The 13,808-nt window shown below is 37.6% G+C and overlaps 1 protein-coding gene across 1 annotated transcript; it reads right to left on the bottom strand.

Moving 5' to 3' along the window:
- Positions 1-1,087: 1,087 nt before the first annotated feature.
- TMEM267 (transmembrane protein 267) lies at positions 1,088-13,579 on the bottom strand. Its single transcript, XM_059492980.1, has 4 exons — positions 13,455-13,579; positions 11,278-11,452; positions 9,408-9,795; positions 1,088-3,298 (listed from the first exon to the last, which is right to left on the bottom strand). Exons 3-4 carry the CDS (start codon positions 9,729-9,731, stop codon positions 2,963-2,965), a joined length of 660 nt encoding a protein of 219 aa, XP_059348963.1. The 5' UTR covers positions 9,732-9,795; positions 11,278-11,452; positions 13,455-13,579; the 3' UTR covers positions 1,088-2,962.
- Positions 13,580-13,808: the final 229 nt, after the last annotated feature.

The following is a 13,808-nucleotide window of genomic DNA, read 5'->3' as shown; positions in this document are numbered from 1 at the left end:
TCTACTTCATAATTTCTTTTGTACCTTTGCTTCAATATTGCTTCAAAAATAGAGGACTGAACTAGACTAGTAGTTATAGCTACTTATACTGTGCAGTAAATAATTCTGATTAAGATCTTCTTGTCTCATCATTATCATAGTAAGTTATAACCCTAATAATAACCCTAATTTATCCTTAATCCTGTGGGACAAAGCTGTGAAAAGATTCAATAATGCCTATTTAATGCAGTAACATAAGCCATTGACAGGATCTGGGACTGAGGCTGGATCCAGCTGCACCCAGAGGCCTCTATGAGGAGTTTAGAAAGCAAGAGGGTCCTGTCTGTGCCTCATGACTCAGGAGGGGGGCTTCTCTATAATCTCTGTAGCTCCCACTCCGCCCACGACACACAGACACACAGGCTGAAACAAACACCTAACTTCCCCTTTGTACCTACCCTGGCTACCCACAAATTACAGCAGCATATGCCACGTGTCAGGTTACCTTGAACAGCTGCTGATGGCCTCAGTGAAAGCTGCCTGAAAGTCAGGCTGAGGTGAGAGACTGCCATGTCTGTCTGGAGGGAGAAAAGTCATGGTACTTTGTACTTGTACATGGTACCAAAGTACTTTGTACTTGCTGCTTTCCTTAATATGTGTCTGAGTTCATGAATATAGTGTCTGAGTTCATGAAGGGTTCACCTATTGCTGTGGTAGAACTGGCGTAAGAACACAGCCGGAAAAAATGGTGTTTCAAAATACAGCTCAAAGTTACTGTGAATGCTCACACAGAAATATCTAGACATAAAGAGAATTAAAATTTGTAGTTTTAAAGAGAATTAAAATACATAGTTTTAAACTACTGAATATGTATCCATTAAATGGTCCTTAAACATAGCTAGAACAGTACAGTACTGATTTTAAGGACTGTGGGTAGACATAATTACCAGAAACACTACAGCTACAGTCTGAAAGTGAGAAAGTGTAATTCTACACCTTGTTCCTATTATACATTTCCTTTTGAAAAAAATCTGGATAAAGCACAAAATTATACAAACTTTATATCATGAAACAAGAATAGAGAAAATTTTCTACACAGGTTTCAGTCTTCACCCCTTGCACAAAATTTATTCATTATTGGCATTTCATAGCCTGTACTTTAAAATACAAGATAGAAGTAAATGAATGAGCAATGCTCCTCTAGTAAACCATCTTGCCTTTGGATGAAAACCAGTTTTGATCTGAAGCTCTAAAGCAAGATATTTCTTATGCTGTTTCTGGAAAACTCTAAAGGACAGAAATTCACAGCATGAGGATAAACCTCTAAGGAGGTTTTTGCTCTTCCAATCTTCTTTCCAACAAAGAAACCTTTTATTCATTTTATAATAAAGGCTAGACAGGCCCACTGTACTATCAGGCAAGTTTGCATTGGCATACATTTCTAATGTGAAGGAGAGGACAGTGACTATTCTTTTGATTCAAAGACACATTTTAAAGAGGTGCAACACTTTCCATGATTAGCATAGAATGCTTCAAAGAGCCTTAAGGATTCTGCAGCCACAGGAAGTTTCTGGTACTTATTACAACCAGCATCCCATTTAATAATTTTTTTCAACTTTATTCTAATATACATTTAATAATGTAAATGTACACATCATGTTAAACCCTTACACCCCTTGGTAACCTAAGTTAAACACATGCTACCTTATACATGCAGTTCCATAAAAATGATCCCCTTTTGACAGCTATTCATCACAAGCTGGAGTAGTTAAGGCCCCATCTCTTTTATGGGCAGTGAATACAAAATTTAAAAATTATTAATAGACATTCTCAGCTTGTATATTATAAACTGAACAAGTCTAGACAGTCTTGTCTAGTTAGACAAGACCAGACAACTTTTAATTTGGGACTCTTTCTGAGAAATGTCTATAAACAAAAACTGAATAGTCCATAGTGCAAATTACTACCTCATAAACTGCAGCATAATAACACTTTTCCTTATGGATCTTCTTTATGAGGAAATTTATATTTCTGTAGTATAATAATAATAATTATAATGCATTTTATTTTACACTTATGAGGATGATATTGCACTTAATGGAAAATGCTTTACTGAGTAGTAATATCTTTAAGCAAGCCTGTGTTATAAGCAAATTTTATTTTCTTGAGTCTCCCTGAATCTTCACACAATTCGTAAATATTAACTAAAATTCCTTGGTTTCAAATTATACAGTATTCATATTTAGTGTATTTTTAAAAATTAAACAAATTGGACAACACACCATAATACTATAACCAATCTGTATACCCCTTTCTAATTTTGAGGCTAGTAATTATCTGCAAATTTAGTATTAAGCAATGACAGGGGGATACAGAATTTAGTAAAACACTTTGTGATTACAGGTTCAAAGAGGTGTGGATAGACAGTGTGAAATAGAGGCGGTGTTTCTTTTAAAATGGTTGAATGCAAAAATCCAGCAGGACTCCTAACATATTAATAAATTAGAAAGGCTAACAGAGATTTTTTTAGAATTCCCAGACACTATTAAATCCTCAATAATACCTACCATTTATATGGAACTTCAAATTTTTCAAGTGCCATACAAATACTATCTGGATGAAACGTATTCTCCAGAGGCAGAATACAAATCCAAAGTGAATGGTGATCAAATGAATGGCACCATAACAGTAAAATGCAATGTAATTACTACAGAGAGAAACTAAGTACTTTATAATCAGCTCGCTATGCATGAACTATCATGGAAGACCACACACTGTACAAGGGAAATGTAGAGATATAAAATTATTATTATTCATTAAATAGGTTCTGTGACCACAAGGAATTGACACAAGAGCTGTAATTGGCTCTACAACTTTAAAATGCCTAATTCAGAAGGTGTAGGAAACACAAGGAAACCCTTCAGTGACAGACAGGCAGGTTATTTCAAGTGCTTGCACAAACCACCCTGAAACGCCATTATTCCTATACATCAATGCGGATTCCATGTTTTATGGACATTAATTCTCTAGTGCCTGTTAAATACATAATAAATGAACACAGATGAGGTAAAGATGCTGTAATTGCCACATACAGCCAATATGGCAAGGGAGGAGTTTTTCCAAACGGGCAGATCCAGAGGCCATGACGAATCCCATCACGGACATGATGAGAAGTCCAGGATATGAACAACATCCAGGGAAGAAAGCACCATGAGTCCTTAAGCCTGAAAAGCTGCATGATAAACTTTAATGTCAGAGCCACCACAGGAATCACAGTAGAACAATGAAGAAGTGGTCTCCGTGGAAGAGTCAGAGCAGCCTGTAGAAGAGAAAAATATTACTGCCAATGGCTACAACTGTAACAAGAGAAGAAAAGTTTCATGAGTGTTTACAAGTGCATTGTCAGGTGACTAAATGGAAGCTGAAAGAAAAACATACTTTCCACTGAAATAATTTAAAGCCAATTTTATGCATGAGAGTTGTGTTCTGCCCTGTCTCTATGTATGACATGAATCATGCATCCTACTAAGTACTATCGTCAGCAAAACAGGGAGGGGGAGGAATGAGGAATCCTGTTTGCCACACAGTCAGGTGGAACACGGGAACCTGTATTATCTGCTGCACTGATTATACGTCTTTAATTTCAAGACAATTAAAAGGAAAACAACCATGCAATACACTTGAAATATTTAGTATGTTTTACTTGAAATAAATCATGTGCTTTAATGGCATTTACTCCCAGAAAAACATCCTGTATTTTACTATAGTTGTCACCTGTAAAGTTGGTTTAGTTGCACAGTGTTTAAAACACCAAAATAATTTTCAATAGGACAAAAATATGAGCAAAGTTACATGTATTTTGATCACCTTGAGACAGTATTCTTCATGGACAGGCAAAACGAAGTTCATGAACAAAGATCTGAAACATTTGTGAGTGGGATTTTTGTGTCAACAACTTGTTTAACAATAACTCAGCTGAAAGTCTGATATTTGGTTTTAATATTGATGAAGACTGATATGTGGTGAATGTCTAGGTACTGAGATTAGATTTAGCCATTTTAAGAAGTGATAATGTCAATTTAACATACATGTTTGAGGAGATATTCTGTGGGTGTACTCAGTAGCAACAGTTAAAACCATCACCCCAAATTCAAACACAATAAAAAAACTGTAGTGGCATTTTGGATTACTATTTCACAAATAAGTAGATTCTCGTGTCTGTAAGCACAGGAGAAACAACAGCACACTACCAGAAGGTCTACAGAAGTGCTGATGCGATACTCATTGGCTCAATTCAGTTGCTGGGGGACACTCAGAAAACCTGTAACAAGACCCCAGAGATGTTAAGCAACAGTGTATCTTTGCTGCGTGGAGCACATCCCTCACCGCTCCTAGTGCATAAGGCAAACAAAGCATCTCTAACCTGTTCATTCTTCAGTTGTGTTAATCCTTGCAGGATTCAAAAGGAAGAGGGCCTGGCAGTGGAACTCTGGAATAGGTTCATCAAGCTCATGCATAATTTAGATAACTGCATGGAACACTACCTTCTCTGCAAGGAAGCTCTGATGTAGCCGTAGCCAGTTTATTAACTGATTAGAGATGGGAAGTTACAGGCTACCTTGAAATAAAACAGCTCACGCTTTAAACCACAGCCAACCATAAAAGGCCTGCAGAAAGCTTTGCTCTATTAGCTTGCCACCACACACTTGTCCTTGACTCCTGATCAGGTAATGGGATTTAAAAGCTCACAAACTGTCTCAACAATTTTTAACTCTAATGTGGTGGACACAATTCGTTTAAGTTGGGGCCAAAGGTGTATTTTCTTCAACTTCAGTTCTGTTTCACACAAGCAGATTGTTCGATTAAGGCAGAAAATCTTGTGATGGTGAAATTTTTTATCACCTGCCTTACAAAGAGTCCAATTTTTGTTACTGTCAACAAAAGGCTCAAAAGTACATACTAACTTAATTTTGAAAAAACCTGAATGTTTCTACAGATAATCTATTGACTGGCCTCTATTTCTGCACTTTAGAAAAAAAACCCAGTAGAACAGTCTAAATTAGTCTTTTCCCTCTGGCCTATTAAGGTTAAGTGCCAACAGCACACAGTGAGTAAGGAAAATTTTAATCATACTTATGCACACTTAGTTTATCAGTATTGGTGATAAATTCTTAAATTCTTTTAATATAAAATGAAATATCATTATTTCATTTTATATGAAAAGAATTTAAGCATCAGTAAGGTGATGCTTAAATTCTTTTCATATAAATTTCAGATGGCAGGGTTGTTCATATAGCAAACCTGAGTGTTCAATGACAGCAAGAGAAAGTCCTATTCTGTAACTGCAGTAACCCATCAAGCTTCTGAGATGCTGTTGCCCAAGGCCTGAGAGAACAGTCTGTTTCCTCTTTTACATTCTGTGACTAAAGGAACACGTACATCCTTGAGTTGCCAAGCCCTGGACACAGACAGGTAGTTCTGTTAGCTGATTTAAGCTGCTACAATCTCTTTTTCCTAACAGGAAAACTTGTTTGCCTTTAGAAAGCACCAGATCTTTAAAAAACCCCAAAAACCCCAAAACCAAAAAAAAACCCCACCAACAACGAACAAAACCAAAAAAACCCCACTGCAAAACACAAAAAACCTCTTTTCTGCCTTAGACCTCCTGGAAAAAGTTGCAAACAGAATTTATTTACAAAAGACCTTTTCCATTTGCCTACATATGCAATCAGATGCAAGATCATCTTGCAGTTGCTGCTTCTCCAGCCTCTCTAACTACAACGAGCAGCTGGAGAGAGGATACAATAATTGCATGCAGGAGAACCCACACAAATTATCTGCTTTAATGCCCATGGAAACGCAATGGATGTTAGGTAATAAGAGATGCTCTCTCACTGGTATTCTGTGGTGCTTCACAACCCTGAAGTCTTTAGTTCGTAGTAACATATTCAATGTAACATAAAGCAGCAATATTAACAACATAGTAACATATTCAATCGTACAACAATTGGGCTTGCACAAAGCTTATTCTCGTTCCAGAAATGCTCCTGTACAGCCTGGGTCAGTCATGGGCAGCACATTTCCCAGCAGTGCCAGTGTTCTGTATGTTTGCCACCAACGGAATGTTCTACACTTCCAAAATTTGGTGACTGTTTAGCACCAAGACAGCAATTTCCGCATGTCTGTTCTGCAACGTGAGTGTCCGGGCTACAATCCTGGTGGAGTCTGGGAGCAGCCCATCACATCATACCAGCACTCCTGACTGACAACAGGCTGCAGGAACTACTACCTTTGGAGCAGTCAGTGGGACAGGTTCTTCTATACTTGTTGCACAGTAAAAACCACATGGAGCGCAAAGGACTACAAATTCCAAGTAATGGAGTCATTGTAGACTATCATACTCGTTGCAAAAATAATGTGGGCAAAAGGTCAGATCACATGATACTTGGTACACAAGTATTTATCAGAGCAAACATACAAATACCACAGGTGACTATTTACCCTGAATACTGCAGAAAAATAATGATGACCATGAAAAACAGACCAATGGCCAAACAATCCAGGTGCTGAGTGGCGTCAGCAGGAACAGAAGTAGGTGACTAGAGTAGTGTGAAGGTAGCAATTGGAGGCAGAAGGCAGTACCGCCTTGTGCTGCACAGAAAGGTTACTCTAGAAAAAATAACTCGTCATCAGATTTAAAAGTGATGATGATGAGCTTTACAGGTGATTGTGTGCAGTAACGTGAAATATACTATTGGTACAAATTAGTAATAATGGTGTGGTTGGTTAATTATACAAATTAATTTTTTTAGTTATTTAGTAATGTGTTGCAAAAGCAGTAAACATGTTAGTATCTTAAAGCAGTTACTCTCAACCATGCAATTTAAAGACAAACAATGGGATTGTAACTACAAAATATGTAGTAAAAAAGTATCCCATGAAGTGATAAATTATATAGGTGACAGCCTGAAATTATGCCAAGAAACTGACAAGCACATCATATAAAGCCAAGGAAAGAAAAATTACATACTACAATCAGATCTAGCTGGCTAGACAGCACACAGAAGAAAAGTTTATGAGGATTATGTTATATCACAAACCAAAGAGACTCTGATGGCACTGTAAGAAGACAAAATCTGTAACAGATTATTATTCTTTTTTTAAAGGACAGAAGCATTGTACTTTTCTGCCATTGAAAGGAATTAAACTACAGTATTTGGCTCAAATGAAGTCTCACCCAAAATACTACTCATGGTTTTGGACAGGACCCTTTAGAGGTAATTTAGGCGAAAAAGCAATAGATAGGAGAGGAGAAAAATAGTATGAGGTTTAGAAAACACAAACTTGTTTCCTTAAGATTTTTTTTTGAAAGTTATTTAGTTGAGAAGAGAGTCTTTGCAAAGCATAGGGGCTTTGCAAGTTGTAATGAGAGTCGAGAGACCTACACCAGATTATTTCCTTTATTAGCCCAGTTAACATACGGAAAGTGAAGAAGTTGGTAGGCAAATCACTTTGAAAAAGACTTTGAGCATCTTGTCTTTTCCTTACCTCAGCTAAATACATTTGGCTACTAAAATGGGCTATGATTCTATCTGCAATGTTTTGTGTTTCTGATTTGAAAAAAATTTTGAGGGAGATCACAGAAGTCAGCTGTCTTTTGCAAAAAAAAACCTTAAAGAACAAGAGAACTAGATCTAACTGTCATCAACAATTAGAAAATTAACGGCTATCGGCTTGGGAACTGAAACAACACAGGAAGAAATTAGGTCACAAAATTACAAAAATTTGCTTGGTTTCACATAGTAGGATAGGCTAAGCTACAGAAACATTCCCCATCAAGGAAGGTGTAAGTATATTTAACCTTGCCTCCCTACCAAGTGGCAAGTCACCTCCCGATTCCATAACACAATTCAGCAGTCAGCTTCTCAAACTGATATCAGTGAAGTGTGACATCTAGTGGTCATAATTAAGAAAAATTCTGGCAATCATCTCAAATGCATGAAAAAGCACCAATAAAATTTTAAAACTTTCTAATAGCTAGCCATTCATTTACTTGCATTCACTAATTTTAAAATAAGAAAAAACAGATGAGACTAATAAGAGATTTAAATTCTATTCCATATTGCTATTCAGCAGTAAAATGCGATCCATTAATCAACCAAGCTAACTTTCCTTTTCTTTACATAGTTTTGTAATTGCACAGCATTTCCACATGCAGGAAATATAGAAGAGGGGAGAACCAGGGACTACTCAGGGAAGAATGATGCCAGGCACCAAGACATGCTGGAGCCTGACTGTCCCTGTGGCAAGATGTGGTCAGTGGTATCCTGGACTGCACTGGGAATGTGGCCAGCAGGTTCACAGACACAATTCTTCCCTTTCCCCTCAGCACTGGTAAAGCCAAGAGGGGAAAACTGACCAAATGCACAAATAAGAGGCATCTTTTCTCTACAATAAATAGTGATACTGTATGTAAACAAAAATTATTTTTCCATTTTAAGTCTGATTTTTACATGTCAACTAAAAGCAATATTTGCCTCTTGCACTTAGCTGTCACTTAAATATTTTTTAAAAATTGGTAAACCATTGTTGTTCTTTACTTATATGAATATAAAAAACAGGGGTTTCTTCCTCCCTCCCTGCCTGCCTTTTACCTATTTCCCTATGAACAGTTAGCTATTCCCCATGAACTTAATAGTACTATGAGCAAACTAGAGGAGGAAAACTTCTGGAAAAGAGTGCCATAATCTGGTAGTACTAATGCCATTGAGAAACTCTATTCTAACAAGCAGTTCTGCAAGTAGATGATGATCCATTCACTGCTTAACAGGAGCCAATTCACCTTTCTACATTTATTAATAAGCTGATGCTTGCTTATCTACTAATTTTTAGTTTGGTTTTTTTTCCTCCAATGAACTATATTTAAATGCAACTCAAATTGCCTTTTTAAAGGTGATAGCTCACATATAGCTTGTTTGTGGGATAAATATTTAGGGCTGGCTAAAACAAATGTACTACTGAATTATAATGACTGAATTAAATTAAAGAGAAGCTCTGTCATTTACATTTCAGGTATTTCTAACCCTTACTGTAAAGAGAAGTGGAATAATCCACTTCATCCACAAAAGTGTGCAAGGCAGCATTTAACTCCATAAGCTGGATAACAAAGCAACTATGTGATGCATGTAGAATAGCATCTACATGTGCAAAACTCTTTTTTTCCTTTCTAAGCAGCAGAAACTGAACATTAGATGTAAAATATTTTTATGGCTTTTAAAATTGTAACAATTGCATAGAAACATAATTTCTGTATATCTATGAAATTTATTTAATTAAATTATTAATGGAACTATTTTTGTCTAGGACATGGTAGAAGGAAAGTAATGTAAACAGTGAAAAATTAACAAATTACTGATCTAGTGACTTACCTTTAAGGACAGAGATCCAGCAAGAAAGAAGTGGTCCACGTCAATGACAGAGGCAAGAAAGCCAGCTAGGGTGACCTCAGTGAAGTCACTTTTCTTCCTGAGTCCAATCACTATTGCCCAGGACCACATCCCCAGTATGCCATGCACTGCATTATCAGATAAGGCTCTTAGCCAGTCATTCTGCTGAATGAAGGAAAACTGCAGGAGTCTGTCTGCTACAAAGCAGAATATCCCCAAACCTAGACTGGAAAGAACCGACGCTGTGCTGAAAGTCTGGAGAAGAGCGTGGGCCTTTTCGGTCTCGGATGCCATGACAAGAGCCATGTTGCAGCACACAAACTGTCATCAGGACACACACTGTGCATTGTCCTTCGTATTGACAGTTATTCTGTAAATGTCAGAGATCAGAAAGGAAACTATTAAACAAAGAAAATCCATTAGCACAAAACATTTGTCACCACAGCTACAATTGGGCATTAAGACCCCAACTTCACTGTTTGCATTTAGCATTCACAGGGAATTTTTTATTTCAATTAGCTTATTGATTAGAACACTAGCGCTTTGAATTAAAACACCTGCCTTTTTTTAAAACCAGCACAAGTAACACAGAGAGCTCTAATTCTACTTACCGAAACCTTAAATATTACAAAATAATCTGAAACATCTCTGTGATAATTCACTGAATGTGTTTCAAGATTCCTTCTTATCTTAAATACATTATTTAACCCAATTAAATATTTTACACTATAATAACCAAAGAAGATTCAGTTTGGAAGATTCTTATGACTGATGCACAAAATTCCAGCCTTCTCTATAAAACAACTGTTAAAACTGAGTTTTCAATGTATAATCCAAACCACTGCTTTAATTTACATTCTTAACATATGTAGTACTCCCCTGGTACCCTTTCCTGAGCAATGCCTTGTTTAATTTGGAGACTGGAACATAGAATAAGCCTTAAGAAACCCAAACCCACTAAAATATATTCATTATTTATAATAAACACAAAAACAACAGCCATTTAGTCAAGCAAAGTAATCAAAATAATTTCCTTACAGAGCAAAACTACCTAAGCTTTTCCTCAGCATGTGCTCCAGCAGAGAAGTTGGCTGTTACTTTTAGGATTTACCTACTGTCTTCCACCTTACCTTTGTAACTCCTCTTTTTGCAAGGGAAGATGTAACTGTCCCAGCTGTTATGCAAGTCTTATTTGAGAAGCTAGACAGACCAGAGCTTTAAAGCCTACATCCTGCCTAAAAATGGATACTTCCCATCAGTTCACCATTTTTGTGCAATACATTTAATCTTGACAACCCTTTTTACTAGATAAATTCTTATTCTGAAGGGCCTTTTTGAGTGTATTAGACTTCCTGAGCTAATACATAACAATTTATGATTTTAAACATACTATAAATCTCAGAAGATATAGATGTTTGTTCCGGATTATTTACATGCCTGCCTGTTGTAGAATTATCTGCAAGACAGAACTACTGGCACTCTCTGTAGGAAAAGAAAAAGCCCACTGAATCATTTATTTAGAAAACATTTAAAAAAGTAAAAGAGAAGAAACCATGAATAATACATGGACTTTGCACAGAGATAAAAAAAGTGGGTCAAGTTTAGAGTTGGTTAACATGACAGTACTTCTTCTGAATGAATGACTCCTGAAACAATGGAAGTGCTGTTTTCTGGTGAGCAGCCTTATGGTACACAGGACATTGCTGAATAAATTCCATGTTAAGGAAAAAAATGGCAGTCTCTTCGCAAATGTTTATTCTATATGGCCATTGTGTCAGATTGGATTTAATTTAAAATTACCATAAAGGCTGTGTAAGAATCCAGTCTGTGAAGAGGTCATGTAGCAACATACCTTTAAAAAGCACACCAGTAAGTAGAATCAAACTTCCCCTGGGACTAGGAGAACATTTTTTTTCCCATCACAGGTGCCTTACTCCAGTAGGAAATGCCTGTGGTCTATGCCTCAGCGTTGAGCCTCTGTGCTTTCTGAACCCAGTCTGCCCAGCCCAAACACCACTTGTTCCATCCTAAATTAAAACAAACCATGCATTGGTAAGCACCGATATTAGGCAAAACAGCATACATGAAATATGAACAACAGTAAAAAAATCCAGAAAGAATAGACATATAGTTAACTAATTTGTAAACAAATATAATTGAGGTAAAAGCAACCTCAGCTAAACTTTGAAGCGCTGTAAAAGAAAGCAGAAAAAAAACATAAAAAACCACAAGCCGAAAGAAGAGCAGAAATAAAAATGGAACACGATAGTAACTAAAAAATAATAAAACACGAAGTCCAAAACCAAGTCCAGTCTTCTACATAACTGCATTTCAACAGATAGAGCAATCCCTTTTCATAGATTTCTTCTTGTGCCTAGAGGATTCCCACCTAATGAAAAGTTTATTAAGTCCCACTCAGGGATCTCTTTTCAAATTCCACCCCATCACTTAGTGACCCTGGAATAGACAAAGAGAGACCTAGAAATTCATATAGCAACAGAAGTCTGTGTCAGTTCTGTCAGGCTTATACTTGTGCTACGGGTAGTATTAGCATGTGTTCCTTGAGCCAGAATGAAGAACAGGATGCAAAACTGGCTTCAGGTTGACCATAGTCAAGAGCCATCTCCAACTGTTCTTTCTAAGCCATCTGTTTCAGCCTCCTTTTAAGAAAAAGATGAGTGCCACCTATGTAAAAATCAAGTCACATTCCCAGGTACAACAGAATTTCCCAGAATTTTTCTGCAGATCAAGAGAGAAATCAGACCACAAAAAGCAAAACTCTGGAAAACCAAAATAATATCTGAAATTATAAATTTTAATGTAAAACTAGACCATTTCTTTCTCCCTGAAAAATGATGCTTTTCAGGCTCTTTACAAAATATCACAATAAAGTGTAGATTTTTCCAGCCTATAAATCTCAGAAAGCAGTAGTGTAGCTTACATTCTTGCTAAAACAAAAAGTGGGGAATAATTCATACAGAAATGTTTATAGACCTCTGTGTGGTCACTACAGTTAACATCCTGAAGGGAAGTTCTAGGTTGGTTTTATGTAACAGCTGAGAGAGTAACCCAGCTTTGAACTGTGGTTTCTCATGACATTTTTAAATGAGATAAAGCACTGAGCAGAATCTCTGTCTATAGTCTCAAAATGGAATTTTGTAGATATGCTTACTTTAATTTAAGGACATTACCAAAATAATTTTAATGAACACACAGTTAACACTTTAAATTACTGTCACAAGAAGTTATTTAGATCAAAATTGTATATATACTTTTGGGAAAACAGCTAAGAGGCTATGGTGTTCGAGCAAAACAAAAATCAAATGGCTAAAATTATCACTTAGAAATATTGCTCTGCATAATTTTTGCCCCAGTTTTGCATGATGCTATTAGATAAGTGAATACATATAGGAATTTAATGCATGAAGTCACAGAATCAATAAGATTTGGCAAGACATCTGAGATCATCTAGTCCAACCTACAACCACACAACACCCTGCCAACTAATAGAACTCGCATTCTACACAGGAAGTTAAAAGACTTGTAATCCCTTACAATTCTATAATCTCCTAAACCCCTCGTTATTTGATATTGGATGTTAATTTATGTTAAAAACTGCATGAAGCAGAATTACGACACCAGCTCAAACCTTTAGCATACAATCTCGTCGTAAAGGAGATCCCAGCCTAAGACTGACTGTGAAGAACTCACAGTGGCAATATTTTTGGATCAGATAATTATAACACATTATTGGAGTGATCATGCAAATATTTTTGGGCCACATAATTAAAATGCATCATTGCAGCGATCCAGCAAATATTTTTGGGCCAGACATAATTATAACGCATTTTTGAGGTTGGAGAGGGCAAAATCCCAGAAGGAAGCGGTAGGATTTTACCAAGACGCCGAAGAACAAACTAAATTAAACCGAGCAGGAAATTAACCTGTGAACCCGAGATCAGCGGGAGCGTGAGGGGAAGCGCGGGCCTCGGAGCCGCCGCCGCCCGCCCCGCCCGCCCCCGAGCCCACCTGGAGCGCGGCCGCCGCCATCCGCCCTTCGCCCCACGGGGCTCGGCCAGCCCGACGCCGGCCGGAGCAGGCGGGCAGCCCGGAGGCAGCGGGTGGAGAGAGCCCCGGGCAGCCGGTCAGGAAGCATGCGTGGCCGCGGAGCAGGCTGGGACCCGGGCCCGCCTCCTCTCCGCCCAGCCGCGCCGGCAGCGGCGCCTGTTGTGAGGGAGAAGCGTTTCCTGGATTATTAAATGGAGGGTTTGGTGTTCGCGAGTTGGCTCCTTTAAATGCTGGGAGGGACATCGATGATGAGAGTTTAGTGTTTTGTCATTTAGGACATAGTGCGCCTCTGACAGACCACAGAGCAGAGTAGCG

Source organism: Ammospiza nelsoni, chromosome Z, assembly GCF_027579445.1.
Source record: "Ammospiza nelsoni isolate bAmmNel1 chromosome Z, bAmmNel1.pri, whole genome shotgun sequence".
In the NCBI taxonomy this organism is placed as follows: Eukaryota; Metazoa; Chordata; class Aves; order Passeriformes; family Passerellidae; genus Ammospiza; species Ammospiza nelsoni.
The sequence above is the reverse complement of the archived record's forward strand: the minus strand, read 5'-3'. Positions and strand labels throughout refer to the sequence as shown.

Coding starts and splice junctions, on each gene's coding strand:
- TMEM267 (XM_059492980.1), bottom strand. CDS start 9,731: ATGGCTCTTGTCATGGCATCCGAGACCGAAAAGGCCCACGCTCTTCTC. Junction 3,299..9,407: donor CTGGATCTCTGTCCTTAAAG/GTAAGTCACTAG, acceptor TCTCTTCTACAG/GCTGCTCTGACTCTTCCACG.